Source organism: Pelecanus crispus, chromosome 2, assembly GCF_030463565.1.
Source record: "Pelecanus crispus isolate bPelCri1 chromosome 2, bPelCri1.pri, whole genome shotgun sequence".
Lineage (NCBI taxonomy): Eukaryota > Metazoa > Chordata > Aves > Pelecaniformes > Pelecanidae > Pelecanus > Pelecanus crispus.
Window position 1 is genome coordinate 148,711,893 of NC_134644.1, and position 16,391 is coordinate 148,728,283.

Below are 16,391 nucleotides of genomic sequence, written 5' to 3' on the forward strand. Positions count from 1 at the left end.
ACATTAGGAATACATAGAAAAAAAACAGGAACAGGCACTGAGAAGTGAGAAGTCTGACTCAGACAGATAACCTGATACTGTAAAGCAGATGTGGGGTGAGAAAGAAATGCAGATCTACCAGCATGGAGAGGTATAAAATATAGTCAGCACCATATTGCACTGACGGAGCAATATAATGTCACTGAAGGAGGAAATGTTTCTGTAGTGAAAGCAGATAAATATCGTGTCACTGGTATAGAAATGAGCGAGCTGCACAGGGAATCAAGAGATTTCTCCCCCCACCCCAAGCTCCCCCAAAGACCAAAAGAAACACAACCGAGAACAAAGGAAACGAGAAGCATGAGAGATCCCTGAACTAGAGGTGCTGCCTACAAGTAAGAATGAAAGGCCTTCCAGTAAGAAATGAGACAAAGACAGAACAACCAAACATTGGAGAACACTGATTATAGGGAGACCATTCTGACCAGGCTGGAGCATTTTGTTTTTTCTTTACTCATTTGCATCCTTCCTCTTCCAGTATCAAGAATACAAGGGAGATTTTACTCTACCCAGAGTCCTATTTTTGCATCTACTTTGTCTTTCAGTTCAGAAAGGTCTGCAAGCTTTCAAAGACTGGAAATTCTTCTGGTTCTAGTCCTTGAAATAAAAACACCATGCCAATAGAAACCCTGGAGATCACCTCTTCATCTAGCTGAAGAAGGATGGAGAATTCAACAGAAATTATTCTAAAGTCTCTAGAGCATTTTGGTGGCCAACATAAGAGTAGCTACAATTCAAAACCACTGCAAGATGATGAGCTGTATGAGAATCATTTTCTGAACTATTAAAACTTGTTCATTTGCATAATATGTAAGGAAAGAAACAACAAACAGAAATTAATTCCTTACCACTGGAAACCAGAATTCTGATTTTCAACTGCAAGGATAAGATCAGGCATTTCCAAATAAAGACGAGTGCAGAGAATTTAGTGCTGTTTCCCATTTCTGAGAAGCCACATTTCAGATGGCAAAGTAGAACAAATAAAATCCTTATTTATTTATTAAAGCCAATATTTTGACTCTTGTAAACTCAGGAAAGTGAGTACCTCATTGAAGTGTTTCCAGCTATACAAAAACAGATCGATGTCCTTGAACTGAAATATACAGCATAAAGCCAAGGACTGTACAGAAACAGACATCATCGTTTTCAGCGCACGCAAAAATTCCCAACAGAACAAACGCTTACAGTGCTCTCTTCTCTAGAAAACAACTGGAAAAGTAGCGGGGAACTCCATATTGACAACATCTGTTTTCACTGTCTGTATTTTTCCTCAGTTTGTAAACAGAAGACTTGCTTCCTTTACTCTTTCCACTTGTAACCTGCTAAAGTTATCCTGGGCACCAACAGTCAAGATTATTTCTCTCATATCACCATCATAAAATTTTAACTACAATTCTTTAAGCTCCACTAGCCCCTCAATTAAACTTACATGCTTCCAGCCTTCAGTCTTCAATAAGCATTTATCCCTGTGGCTACAAAGGTAACATGATTTACTCAGAAAACCAACAAGGAGGTGTGAGGCTTACCTCTGATTCAGAGTCTGCTGATGCAGACCAGTGCCCCATGGTCGCATGCTGAGGTTCTATGGGAATGGAGAAAGAAACAAATTTGGGAAAACAGTGGCGACAGGAGCAAATATTCTCCCTCCTATTGCTTTTGTTCTTTCTGTTGCTGGGGCCCTCTGAGATGGGAGGCACAGGAGGAATTACATCTCCTTTGTTCTCTCTTTTTCCTAGATGCTGTACTTCATTTCCTTTTCTTGTGCTAAAGGTTACAGGAAGGAGAAAGTATTGTTACAGGGAATAAGAAGCAAGATGTCTAAGGCAGTTGTGGATCCATTCATAACAGGCAGGAGACTAAGAATTACGAAGAAATTAATCTCAGAATGGTTTGGGTTGGAAGGGACCTTCAAGATCATCTAGTTCTAACCCCCCTGCCATGGGCAGGGACACCTTCCACTAGACCAGGTTGCTCAAAGCCCCATCCAACCTGGCCTTGCACACCTCCAGGGATGGGGCATCCACCACTTCTCTGAGCAGCCTGTTCCAGTGCCTCACCACCCTCACACTGAAGAATTTCTTCCTTGTATTGAATCGCAATCTACCCTCTTTCAGTTTAAAGCCATTACGCCTTGTCCTATCACTACATGCCCTTCCAAAAAGTCCCTCTCCAGCTTTCTTGTAGGCCCCCTTCAGGTACTGGAAGGCTGCTTTAAGGTCTCCCCGTAGCCTTTTCTTCTCCAGGCTAAACAACCCCAACTCTCTCAGCCTGTCTTCATAGGAGAGGTGCTCCAGCCCTCGGATCATCTTCACGGCTCTCCTCTGGACTTGCTCCAACAGGTCCATGTCCTTACGCTGGAGGCCCCAGAGCTGAACGCAGTACTCCAGGCGGGGTCTCAGCAGAGCGGAGTAGAGGCAGAGAATCCCCTCCCTCGACCTCCTGGTCACACTTCTTTTGACGCAGCCCAGGATACGGTTGGCTTTCTGGGCTGCGAGCCCACATTGCCGGACCATGCTGAGCTTCTCATCAACCAACACCCCCAAGTCCTTCTCCTCAGGGCTGCTCTCAATAATCATCTCAATAATTATGCTTTCCAGTTATTTTTCTTCCGGTTATGAACATTGATCGTAACTGCAGAGGAAACGGCTGCTACTAGGACAGACAGAAGAATCAATTGCTTTTTCATTTTGGGCATTTTATTTGAAACTAGTTGAAAGACCAGAACAGCAGCATTTATAAAAGGTACCCAGAACAACAAAAAATCTTCTGTTGATTTCAAGTCACATGTTACTTACATACAGAAACTATTCCATTTCAGTAGCTTATAGTCATAGTGATATTGATCAAAGGCACCTGCAACTGTCTTGGTTGCACATGCACTGTAGTAATTATGCATGCAAATGAGGAAATTAGACATTTTTGTGGTTGATCACCAGTAATTACTATAACTGAATATACGATCATGGTAACTGTACACACAAATTACACATGCATGCAGTTTTAAAAACCAAGTGTTGCATTCATTGTCTCTATTTTGATAATGTCCTATGGAAACACTCTTCCACTGGAAACAAAAAAGAGTATTAACTTTTTAAAAGATGTACATTTATTCAACTGTCTACTGAACATTAAAAAAATATAACAATCCAGTAATTGTGTTTTCCAAGCTGATTTATCAGCAAAATCTCACCACTGTCATAAGAGTTACCAACTTGAAAAGAATAAGACATTTAAACATAGCCTCTTATTCCTCCTTTTTATATGTATTTATTAACCTGTAACTTCAGTAAGATATTAAAGGATAGGTTTATTATTTGAAAAAATAATGCATATGATCAAAATTTTTAAAAAGAGCTGAGCTAAATTTCCATTAGCTCATCACAACTCTAACAGAGATAAGTGGAAATATTTTTGAAGTTTGGATTTTTATCAACCTAAACACTTAAATATACAGGATTTGATTATACTTCAGACCAGAAGAGTTGGTGCATTCAAACACACACAAGGCATTTTTCTAAGGTACATAAACAACAACATGGAAAATATGCTTTCATCTCTCGAGACCAGGTTTTGATCCATCCATATTAACATAAGGAACAATTTTGCTAGGGCAAAAGCATTTATTATTAAGTATTTCAAAGAATACGACAGAAGTAATAAAATATTTAGATATTGCTGTATTCCGGCAGATCACGGCGTAGTCGTATTGCCTTCAGCTTCTCTACTTTGATTTTTGTTCGCAACAGTTCTTCTTCCAGTTGCTGCTTTCTTTTCAAACCATCCCTTTTTTCTTGGACATAAAGACCAATTTTTCTTTGATTTTCTAATATTATTTGATGCTCTTCTTTCAGCATTTGTAACATCTGTGGGTCATACCCACACATTGGTCTAAAGCGTTCTCCAACCTCAAGCCTAAAAAACTCATCTCTTCTTGGTACAGGAGAGGGAGACATCATCACTCTCATATCAACTGAAGATACCGACGTTGAAGGAGACCTTTCCATAATATGCACCAGCTGGTGTTCCTCCTCTTGTTCTAAGTTCTCATTTTGCTGTGAGTCTATAATCAAAGAAGGAGGAGGTTTGACATCCTCTTCTGATTGCAACTCCATCATGACTGTCGCAGGATGGTGATCCAACATTGCCTGTGGTGAACTGGTACCAGCAATTGTTTCTTTATCGATACTAGCACTAGAACACACAAAATCATATTTAAATAATCCATTAAAAACTATTTTTAAAAGTAGCAGCTGTTAGTAACCAAAGCTTTATTTGAAACACTACTTCGCTACCTATGCCTGGGACTCTACTTCATTACATGAACACCACCTGTACCCCTCCTTCTTTCCACCACACGTATACAGCCCTGTCTTACTCAGATTCTATCACTATAAAGGCAGTATAGCTGACAGAGAACTATCCTGGTAGGCCCTTGTTCTGACACTGGAGAAGCAACAAGGGCTATTAGTGGCAAATGAGAATAAAAACAAAGCAGCAGCAAGTGACAGAGGAAAGAGTTTATATAATATATAATGTGATTTTAAAAGGGCATAAACTTAGATTGAGCAGACTGTGGCAGAAACATTTCCATCTCCCAAACTTATTCATCTCCTCCTGTTCTAATGTGTTGCCTGTTTCCAATTCATGCACCCAAGTACTTGGGGTTTTTTTGTTTGTTTGTGTTTTTTTAATGTAAAACAATCACCAAATAAAATTGCACAAAGAGCCTTGGGAGAAGAAACCAGAACCTAAATTATGACCCTGCCAGTAGATTAGGGAATTAAGCTAATCCTTGCTCCCTCTCCTTCAATTGGTGATCTCAATATTCTTCTGAAGCTTCAAGAGAAGGCACAGACATGTTTCCATTAAGAACGGCCTATAGTTCTGTGCATTTCTTTTCAAAAGTACAACGCCCACTTGACTCATCTGTCTTTGTGTAAATCCCTGAGTCAGCAGCACCTCAAATCATGATTTGACATTACATTGGCTTTGATGATAATAATGGCTCAAGCTGTTCCTGCCTACTTCTCTACCATCAGTTTGTTTGAAACCCTACACTTCTGCACATCACTGTTTTATTCAGGTAATGTTTTTTAAGCCAAATCAGCTTCTTGATCTATTTCATAGTACAGATCTGCAAAGAATACTTTCAGTATGAGTGGGAAGACAATATAGTGTAACACGGGAACAGAAATATATTAACCTGGTACCGATACCGAAGACAGTGCATCATCATGGCCATGACTGTCTAAAACAGAGCCTGTAACTGGTGGCCACAGATATGAGACATTCCCCAAATCTTGAAGAACTGAGCTGCTGCTACGAGCTACAAGCAGCGAGTGGATTCGTGATTAATATAACATCCGTGGATGCTCCCCAACCCTGGAGGACCCAAGGGGGTGGGAGGTGTTTCTTTACACGTTTTAAACTCCTTGTGAGCCCTACCATCCACAAATTGAGAAACACTATCTGCTTATTAAAACAGTGTCCTGGTTAGCAGTAGATGTGGGTTCAAATTCCCAGAAGCAAAGGAGAAATTTAATTTGTACATCCTACTTCTCCTGTAAATGCGCTAACTCCTTAATCAAAAGGTGGTATGATCATCTCTTCCGCATCTCCCATCGTCTTCAAAACTCTTGGTTTAAAAGAAATAAGCAGTCATGGTTGCAGTTTCCAAAGGACCCTGATCTAGTATGCCATCCATTAACATGAAAGTGCAATTTCTAGAACAAAAGCATGTAAGTTTCTCAATACTCAATTATAGAAATGGTCAACAGGGTCAGAGCAATACATTTTCCAAAAATTAATCCTGACAACGACCCAAACTATTTTAACTAAAGATTTAAAAAAGAAAAAAAAACAAAAAAGAGTCCATCTGAAGCAGGTACTGAAAACAGACCTTTCATTTCTTCCCTGAAGAAAATGCCAGGATAATCTTAATTCTAGCAACTGTTACCTGAGCTGCCAATAGAGCATCAATTATATCACCTTACTCCTCCTCCTCCTCCTCCTCCTCATGCCACAAAGCTTCACCTTTTCCTATATACCTCTTTCTCACATTCCTTTTACTCCTCTCATTGAGCATCGGAAGTATTATAACAAACATTCATTTGTTTTCCCCAGTGCTGACTGTAATTCTGGGCTTGCCCCTCTTCACAACTGCAGCTTCTAATACAGCTTCCCTCCTCCTTATTTGCTGGCTCCTGGCCAGCTTCTAGCCTGAGAAAAGTGGAAACAACCAGCAGGAAAAGCAGGTCATTCTGACAAAAGGAAGCAGAGAGAGAGCAGAAAGAGAAAGTGAGAGAGGTTAAGAGAAGAAAGATAGGTAAGATTTAGTCTAACATAGACTAGAGCCTCCAAACAGTGAAAAATCCATCTCTTAAAGTGTAATCCACACAGAACTAGAAAATTACCAAATCTTCAGGTAACTCTGATGAGGCTTTTTCATTTTTCTTAGAGTCAGTCTCTTAAGAGGAAAACAATTAGACAGCAAAGAGAGAAAGAAGGAATTGAGAAACAAAAGAGCCGCCTGTATGGTGGTTACTGATGTTTCTGACAACTTGACTGAAAGAAAGACAAACAACAGTTACCACAATTGGGGGATGGTATTTATAACCCTGCAGGCACCCACGATTCACCAGGTTTTGTTTAATCACAGCGAGCTAGAAATGGCTTAAAGGTGCAATTAAGATTTTGGATTCATTATCAGTTGTATTTCCACCCTACAAAACCTAAGCCGTATCCCGGTGAGTTAAAACCCAACACAGGGTTTTGAAAATTAGGGTAGAATGCAACTCAGAGTTAAAATTAGAACTATAAAATAACGATGTATTTGAGCAGGGAAAAAATAATTTAAATTACATTCTTTTCCTTCAGCACACAGTGTATTGGCTGTTCCTAAGAACAACCATTTTGGGTAAGCAGTAATCAAGTCAATGTTCCCAGAGCCATAAGGGACTGCAAAAAATGTTTAAATTATAGGAGACAAACTATGGAGATCATTAGCTCTTAATCATTCACGAAAAGCGTCAGTGCTTTTTCTAAGCCGATCTACAAACCAAAGTTCTCACACTATTTTTTTTTTTTCCCCTCCTTACAAAAGTTGGTAGTCAAGACACTGCAACCTTTATTAGCGCAATTAAAAGCCTTGTTTTGTTCCAGAGAATTCTTTGGAACGGTTCCTCCAGGGGCATTCACCAGGAGCAGCAGTGCAGCCCAGTTGCTTCAGACTTCTTTACGCAAAGGACCCACAACAGCATATTTTTAGAGCATCTGGCATGTTGGGATTTAGACAATTGTTACCATTCAGTTCAACCAGTGGCACCGTGAATCCAATTCAGTGTGTGTGCGCATGCCAGCTTTTCTTAAGAGTGTTACGCTGCTGCACCGACTATCAGTATATCTGATTAAAATACAGAAAGTTCGCTTCCCATTAATCTGCTTGGGAAAATAAGAAAAATCAGAGCTTTCTCAAGGCTGCTGGGGAGTTATTTGACCTTCTTCTCCCTCCTCCCTAGCTTAGTTTTTGTATCTGGAGGAACCAAAACCTGACCCAGGCATTTTTTGATCCCTCAAGGACCAATACAGAACCAGCAGAGTGTTGCAAGTCAGATATGAGGGGCATTAGCCAGCTGTGGGAGAAAGCCTGCATGCTGCCTGCCTGTATTATGTCTGGCTCAAATCTAGACAGTGTGTCTCACTTTACTGAACAGTAAAAAAAAAAAAAAAATCCTACAAAAAAGAAAACTTCTAGTGCTGCACCTCTCCGTTTCTCTCTGTATTTGAACTACCTAACATACGATAGAGAACTGCTTGGAGTTTAGACTGCAATTAGCTTTGCTCCAGTTTCAGGGAACCACCGTTAATGCAAGAAAAGTATAATCTAAAAAAACATTTGCACTCACAAAGGCACTGTGGTGTGGGGAGTTAATTTGTTTTTTTTTTTAAAGGATTGGGATCAGTTCAAACATAACATGCAAACATCAGAGTAAAAGAGAGAAAAAAGGTGTATGAGTAAGGTTTCTTAGGTCTGTGAACGAACTTTATTAAAAATCTTCTATAAACTGGTAATAGTGCCATATGTTGCAAAATGACTGCAGTATTACCTTAAATGGAGGAGAATAGCCATCACTTTGCTAGTGTTTGAATAATCTGCCTATTAAAAGGTAGGGGAGGGGTGGAGGTTGGAGCTACTATTTCTCTTTGATTCTCTCTTAACCCTCACTTTCCAGACTATGACAAAGACTCCGAAACAGGCTTTGAAAGAGAGCTGAAAAAAATGAATGCAAGTGCTAAGTCACCGTAAAGCTTCCCATAAAACAAAAGCAATATTATTTTGTCATTGTTCCCCATCTGGGGATTTTCTCTGATAAAACATTTCCTTTAGGAGCCTGAAGACAAGCAAAGCGTTACCGGGTAGATAGGAGGCGCCATAATTTTCATTCAGTAACAAAATAAAAAGAATCGTCTCACCTTTGAACACCGCTCCTGTCTCTTAAACACACACTGGAAATCTGTGGAATCATCTCCACAACTTTCTTGGTTGGCTCGGAAATGCTGCTTTTACAGTCTGAGTGAGTCTCCTTTTGCTGCAATAGCTCCTGTTTGGCATATTCTTTGAGCCTCTTGTACAGCGTGCGCAGGCCCTGTGCAGTACGAGGAGGGCGATCTACTCCGATGGCATTGTAGTTATCAGCTATGATATCCCAGCATTTGTTTTTTTCCACTATTACAGAATGCTTATTGGTATGTTCCTCGAGAATTTTAACGTACGGCTTCACGAGTTTTAGCAAATCGAGCTTTTCAGATAAGGTAAAATTAGAAGATCTGGCCTTCCCAACCATTGTTATCTTTGAATTAAGGAAGCCGTTTCTGAAGCCACCATGCAGTCCCTAGCTCTGCTCCGCTCTTTTTCACAAACAGAAAAAGATCAGGCTTAACTAGGCTAGTCTCATTTAGGCCCACGCCTACAAGGGAGGGTTTATTAAAATTCCTTCAGCTTAAGCTGACGCAGGTTCAGGAAATCTGCTTAAGCCAAGCCTGACCTACATAAGGCTTCAGACTGAAGAAGACGAGAAGAAACAAGCAAAATACACTTTTGTATGAAGAGACCAGACACAGGCAGGATTTAAAAACACAAAGGTTTAAAGATTAGCACGTTACCCAGCTAAAAATTACCTAATTTAGCTTGAGTAACAAGCTCTGACACATCTCCCTAGCTCTCTCACGCGCATCTCAAACTGAAACCGCGCTCGAGATGATTTTACACGTAACGACGTCCCCAAAAAAGCAACAACCGCTTTGCGAAACGCGCGGCGCGCTACGGGGCGCGGGCGGCGGGCGCGGATCGCTCCCTGCCGGCGCCCCCGGCCCCCGGCCGCCGCCGCCGCCGCGCTGCCCTGCGCCATTTGCATAATGCTGGTCCTGCTGTCAATCAGGGCCGGCCGAGCCTCCAGCCGGTTAGGTTACACTCAGGCGCGGGCTTCGCAGTAAAGCTGAGCTTCTCCTGCACTTGGCAGCCCGCTCCCGCTACCGACACGGGGGCTTCTTAAAGAGGCCGCTCCCCCCCGCCGGCCCAGCCGCCAAGGCGAGCGGGAGCGGCCGCAAAATGCCAGCGAGCGAGCCGCGGTCGCCGCCGCGCCAGCACTGAGGCGGCTTTTCAATCGTAACCGCGGCCCGCAGCCGTGCCCTGCGAAAACAGGCCTGCCCGGGGCCGCCGGTGCCCGGGGCCGCCGGTGCCCGGGGCCGCCGGTGCCCGGGGCCGCCGGTGCCCGGGGCCGCCGGTGCCCGGGGCCTGCGGCCCGCCGGGGCCGGGAAGCGGCAGGGGCGAGCGGCGGGGGCTGCGGTCAGGCGGGGCAGAGTTCCCCGCTGCCTTCGGGCGTCGGGATCCTGGCGCTTTCCTAGCATCCACCGGCAAACAGCCTGCTTCTGGAATAATACCGCCAGGCGTTCTTTCGGGATAAAAATCTCATTTTTATTAACGAGATGCGCGTGCGTTTCTGGCGTTCGCTCGCGAACGTATCGCCTTAAACCAGGTCTTCACATAAAAATGCAGGCGCGGCTCTACGTTTCTGTGGTCTAAACTAAATCGACAAATCGAAGAAAGAGAAAAACCTGCAGACGGAAGGGAAGGTGCTCTCAAATGCAAAAAGCAAAAACTAAGTTTGAAAAATGACGTCCACGACCGAAAGAGTCCGGAGGGTGGAAACAAACACCGTTTGAGACAGCGGCAGCAGCTTCGAGCTTAACATGTTCAGCCTTGAAAACAAGGGAGCCTGGAAGGGGGGGTGAAGGAAAGAGAAATCTAATTATAGTTTGAAATATCTTAAGGCTACAAAGATCTAGGTATAAACTTGTTTGCTCTAAGGGGAAGAAACCCAAAGCAGGCACAAGCCGTATTCAAAACAAGAAATTCAAACTAAACAAAGGGAGACTTGTAACTGCTAAAAATCAATTAGCATTTAGAAGAACAAGCACATTTGGAACCGTTTCTGAGACTTGGCTTGTCCATACCACCTAGCGAAATTGCGACCAGTCCACTTTGCTGGAATTGCTTTCAAGCCAAGATTAAATAAAGCATTTTATAGTCTGAAGCCCATTACACTAGAATTTGAGAAACAAAATACTCATGTGGTTAGAAGCACTGTATGAAAACCATCACTTTTAAACACCTAATCCTTCCCTATTTCCCCACACTTTGCTCTTTAAGCTCTTTCTATTAAGAGTAGAAAGCTGGTAGTTATCGTCTTTTTTTTTTTTTTTTGAAGTTGCTGCACTTGGTTATTCTTCAGTAACTGTCAAAAAAATAAAAATAAAAAAGGAATATGCCTCAGACAGTTTAGGCTGCTGGCAGTATCAGAACTGAGTCACAGGCGAGCCTGTGTTGTACCCTCCGATGTTGAAGGAGTTGTGCAGTGCCCAGTCTCTTGACTGTTTAGTGATAAAAAGAAAGAAATCAGCATTAGGTTGTGCGATTGAAGGCTCCTCCCCACAGACACAAAGAGCACAGATGATCAGTGTCAGGCAGAGGAACCCCAATAACCCAAATGGAAGAACCTGAGCCCTCAGTCCGGCTGCTCCCAGGGCTGTCAGAAACACGAGCAGCCCCGTGGGCCGCGGGTGAGACCCAGAAGGACGAGTCCACGGGAGAGGCTCCCTCTAGGTCACCTTGCAGGCTGAAGGAGGGGGGTTACTGCCCACTGGGGTATGGGACTCATTATGAGATGCCAGGAAGAGTATTTTGGGATCGCAGAAGGCATAGTACAGGATATTTAGGGGAAGAACCAAAGGCAAGAAAAGGGAGAGATGGAAGTGGTTTGGGACAGAACAAGCGTAGGAAAATACTGGGGGAAAAAAGGGATAAAAGGGGACAGGAGCGTGTGAACAGGTGGCTGCTCAGTACGGTTGTCCAGCCGTGCCCTGCACCTGATCACTCCAGTTTGTCGTATCTTGTTAAACTACACTGGTAACTGCGTTACTGGGTGAGGGGAATCTCTGCTCGGCATGCACAACCGCATGGATGCGTACATGCCAGCAACTGGCGTTGCACCACAGGTCACTGAGGCTCAGGCACTCGGGGCGCCAGCAAGCAGAGGCCAGAGCCCATGCGTAGTGCCCGGGTACCTGTGTCGACGTCTGCTGTCGACGCCGTGCTGGCAAACACCAAGCCAGACTCGCCAGCAAGCGGGACGAGAGGCTTGGGAGCCAAGAATTGGAGCAGCTGTGAGGCTGGGCCAGATATTGGAGAGACCAGAAGGTCTGAGATTTGGCTACTGGAGGGACCAGGACACCTGGGAACTGGCCACTGGTAAAGTCGTAAATCCAGACCAGCTGCCAGGGAGACCCAGGGCAGATTTGTGAGGCAACTGGGAGACCAGGGGATCCAGGGACCAGCTACTGAGCAGAGTAAGAGTCTAAGGCCACTTGCTGGAGAGATAGTGTATACCTCTGTATTTTCCACAAACGGGCTTTCATCCCAGTCAGCCGATGAAGGGAAAGGATGAGGCCATTGATGCTGCTTGTGTTTGTGACAGAGTGCTGCGTTTTCTGTATGGCTGGCCGTATATATACGTATAGTGTGTTGACATGTGCCTGTGCCTCTTGGGAATACATCTTCAGCCTCACTGTGGGCTGGACCTTGCCACAAGGAGCTGCAGCAGTCTCCCTGATACTGGGCTACCAGATACAGCAACTCCTAATGTATTTAAACTCGTATTACTTTATCACCTTACTGCTTAATGTTGCTGGAGAGACCACGTTTCCACACTAATGTAATTATAGCAAAATACCACTACAAAGATTTCTTTTGAGCAAGTGCCTGAAGGAATCAGTCTGAATTACATATTGTTCTGCAGGAGTGTAAAATAACCCTTGTAAAAACGAAGCTGGCTGCCAACCAAGATTTTTTCCTTCTTTTTTTTTTTTTTTTTCCTTTTTAAAATAGCTCTGCTCATCAGCCTAAGGTCATATCAGTACTTGGATGAGAAATCACAGAAGGTGAGAAGCCTGGATATTAATGTTACATATAGACTTCTTTGAGTTAAAACAATAGGTGTAGTTCCAAGACAATTATAAAAATGAAATGTTGCCGCAGTCCACCCTTCATCCTGCACCTTCCACCAACACTCGCACTTATGCAACACAGTGCACAGCCAGTTCAGGGAGATGATCCAGCTACAGATGAATCAGTTCTTTTTTTTTTTTATTTGGCAAGCCTAGAGTTTAATAATTGGTTTAAGTCAACATAAATGTGGGACATTGCCAAAACAGGAATTTTTGCCTTCCCCCAACCCTGTCATGTTCCTGCCCCTTCACTGTGCTGACATGAGCACTCACAAATCTTCTGAGCAAGTCAGATCAGGGAACTGATTTGTCTGCAAATTAATCATTTTTTTCTGAGCTAGGCTAGTTTTAACCACCAGCAGTTCCCTGATCCAGTATGTGACAGGACAAATAGCTTGCACAAAAGAAATACACTGAAAAACTTATTCAGACTCTATCTGTATCATTTTAGGAATATGGTTTGCAATGCACCCTAGAAAAACTTGTATTAGCATAACTGAGAGGACAGCAAACCACAGCGGGGAAGAAATTCTAGTCACCACTGAAGAAAATAGTCATAGAATCATAGAATGCTTTGGGTTGGAAGGGACCTTTAGAGATCATCTAGCCCAACCGCCCTGCAGTGAGCATACATGCACCCATGACATCACTGCCTTCTGTACCTCCTGCTTTAATCCTATGCGCAAGGTACCGCTCATTTTTCCTTCATATTTTCAAGGTGGAATTCACTAATCTACTCAGAATTCTGAAAAGAAAAAAGTCTCGGGTTCAGCATTTTTTTTTTCAGTTTGCTTGATTCTTTCCTTTAAAAAAACTAGATGCTTCCCAATTTAAATATCAATATTTAAAAACCTAGTTTTCAAGTGGATGAAATCATCATATTTGGAAGTTCATGAAAAATGGGAGCTGTGAGAATAGATCAGAGTATTTTTCTAGGGAAAGGAAAATTAGTGTGATTATTCAAAAATGGAGAAACAGCCCCTTGTGAAGGTTGCAGAACTTCAAGAGTTGGGAAAGAAGACTCAAAACTACAGGTAACAGGTAAGCTCAGGTTTTTGCTGACAAAAAGTCTAGAATTAATACCAAAAAAAAGATACAAATAGTGCATCCTGCAGAGCTATCAAGAAATGAATGAATCACAGCTATAATACAGTCAGGGATTAAAGCAGCCAAATGACTATGAATTGCTGAAAAAGCTCAATGGGCCCAAATTTTACAAGTGACAGATTTATATCATGGCCAATAACTGCATCAAGTGGCCCATGTAAATTTAGGCACATTATAAGACAGAGCACCCTGTAAAGGAGAATGGCTTAAATTAGGGGAGCATCTTGGATGGAGGGAGAAGGTTCCTTTGTCACACAGAACTGAGGAAGAATCTCTCCATGACAGACTTTAAAAAAAAAAAAAACCACAACACTATAAGGTATGATTCAAAGACAAAAAAAGAAATCTGAGGTAATTAAGGATGCCCTAAGAAAGAATGTATCTTGAAAGATGTAGTTTGGATCAGACAGCAAACTTGAATGTTGAAGGGAATGACACTGGCTTAAGTGATTCAGGCTGGGACCTTCTAGTGCAAAAAGTATCAAATCAACAGATAAAGGATTGCTGCACTCTGTAAAGGCGCTCTGCCCACAAAGTGGTAGCCCCAGAATAAGTCTGAAGGACATCTGTTCTTACTTAATAATGTGCAAGCAAACTAGCTCTGCAGAGACCTGGGTTTAGCATTTGCAATCACCTAAGAGCCTGAAAATCATAAGAACAAGAGGATGATTGCAAGATTTCAATCAAAGCTGAAGTGAAACCCTGATACCCCTCTGCTTATGAGAAACTGTAAGAAGATTCAGCAGCTAAGATGGGCTGCGTTACACATCACTGAATATACTGGGGTATACTGGCAGCGGAAACATTTGGCAAGTATTGAGGCAGTTGCTCACTCTTGCAAATGAATTTGGCAGCTGCATAAGATGACTTGAGAGTGTCTATAGGTAGTAAGGGCTGCAAAAGTTCCATTAGGTCATCATATAGTCCTCTTTACTGACACAAGACAGTGCCAAGTCATTTGATCTGCCTGTCTTAAGAGCCTGCTGCAGCAAAGGGTGGGTGAGAAAGTTTTCAACTCCAAAGGTCTCTCATAGGGACAGTTGTTTCATGGGTAATCTGCAAAATTAAGGGTTGCAGGCATTATTCATTATGGAGAGGGTTGAGGATGACAAAGTTCTGTGACCCAAAAGTTGCAAGACAACATCACCTGGAAGTTGCAGTGCTTAAATACATTGTCTCCAGACTTTTTAGAAATACTTTTAGATCATTTAAGTTGTGTTTCAAACAGCTTTCTCATTTCACTTGTTTTTCTCCTCTTCATCAACACTGTCACCATCAATTTTGCACTTTCTTGTTCTTATCCTTGCTGTACCTGAACCTGTCAGAACACTCCTTTCCTTTCTCTTGCACAATTATTTCTAAACATTTCTAAACCTCTGTCCTGCATTGGGTGCAGGGAGAACAAGGGGAAGCTTTACCTCTTTTCTTCTGCACCTATTTCTGTGATCACCATCTAGCACGTATTAACTTCTTAACATCTGACAGTTCCTGCAACTGCTGCAAGAACAAGGGTGCATGCATCTCATGACAAGCACAGAAAACACAGAAGTTAATGATGCAATTATTACCTTTACACCACTCATTGAAACTACCCTGAATTACAAATGACCTACTCCAGAGCTCTTATCAGCTAAAATTCAAAGGATAAAAGCTGACCACTTCCGTCCCCTCTGCTGATATAAGGCATTCTCTCAACATTTAGCCCACTGAAATGGGAAATAATTCTAATTAGACAATTAAAATGCACCCCATGCCAAATTTTAAAGAATTTATCTTCATCTCAGTCTGACATTCCAGGTCCCACACATTCAGATCTGTAACCATCCTTCAAACTAAGTTTGGCTTAAAGCTACAGGACTCTAAATTATAATACTAAGTGACTGTACAGCACCATGAATTAGCTCTTCACTTTATAAGTCATCTCCTTAAAAAAAGGAAAGCTAAGAGCACCATTCTTTACAAATTCAGAAGTGTGTCCAGTTCCTAATACATGCTTGGATCTTCTCTGATCCTTTATTCCAACAAGCTTTTTGATGACTTATCAAAAGCAGCTGAGAAATACAGAAAGATTTAAAATTATGATTTTCTCAGGATATTTTGCTTAAATTCCCACTAGCAAGGTGGCCTCTATAAAAAGAAACGGTGTAAGAGAAGCAGAGTTCTGCAATTCTCCCATCTTTTCATAGAGATATGAAAATTTTGGAGATTATGCTTTTAAATAGTAACCTCAAAATATTTCCCTGTGCACTATTCCCTGCATTCGACATAGGAGCAGTTTTCTCCATTCTTCTAATTTTGCTCAGCGGATATTTTGAGGACAGCGAGATAACCATCTTACCACTATCTTGTTGATTTTAGGGAAGTCAAATTGTGACAAAGCTTCTGTTTTGGGGGAACACTTAAGGCCCAAAGCCAAAAGCTGGGACTGAACTCTAGTTATGCTGGCATGGCCACAAAGGGGATCCAAACAATGAGCATAGCCACAGAAAGACTTGGCGACTATCTTTGAAGGGATCCAGGCCAAGTCTGTAATAACACTCATGATAGCTCAAAAAAACCTTCCAGTTCCCTTCAATAAGGCATTGCTTGTCCCTCCACATCATAGCTGCATTCTCTCCATCTTCCCTTAAATCCACCTTCATATCTATTGGAGACAGGAGGGCTGGGGGAGAAAAAAACCCAAC

General features: G+C 42.4%; 2 protein-coding genes across 2 annotated transcripts in view; both read right to left on the reverse strand.

The window, feature by feature from the left end:
- The window catches only part of RAD54B (RAD54 homolog B), a 65,119-nt gene that overhangs the window by 35,235 nt on the left and 13,493 nt on the right, over positions 1-16,391 (reverse strand). The gene's annotated exons all lie outside the window — the stretch shown is intronic.
- FSBP (fibrinogen silencer binding protein) lies at positions 2,744-8,904 on the reverse strand. The gene is made up of 2 exons (XM_009488872.2): positions 8,512-8,904; positions 2,744-4,230 (listed from the first exon to the last, which is right to left on the reverse strand). Exons 1-2 carry the CDS (start codon positions 8,880-8,882, stop codon positions 3,705-3,707), a joined length of 897 nt encoding a protein of 298 aa, XP_009487147.1. The 5' UTR covers positions 8,883-8,904; the 3' UTR covers positions 2,744-3,704.

What these genes read in the sequence shown, in the direction of transcription:
- FSBP (XM_009488872.2), bottom strand. Translation starts at nt 8,882, where the DNA reads ATGGTTGGGAAGGCCAGATCTTCTAATTTTACCTTATCTGAAAAGCTC. An exon ending in GACAGGAGCGGTGTTCAAAG is followed by an intron (nt 4,231 to 8,511) that starts GTGAGACGATTC and finishes TGTGTGTTCTAG; the next exon opens with TGCTAGTATCGATAAAGAAA.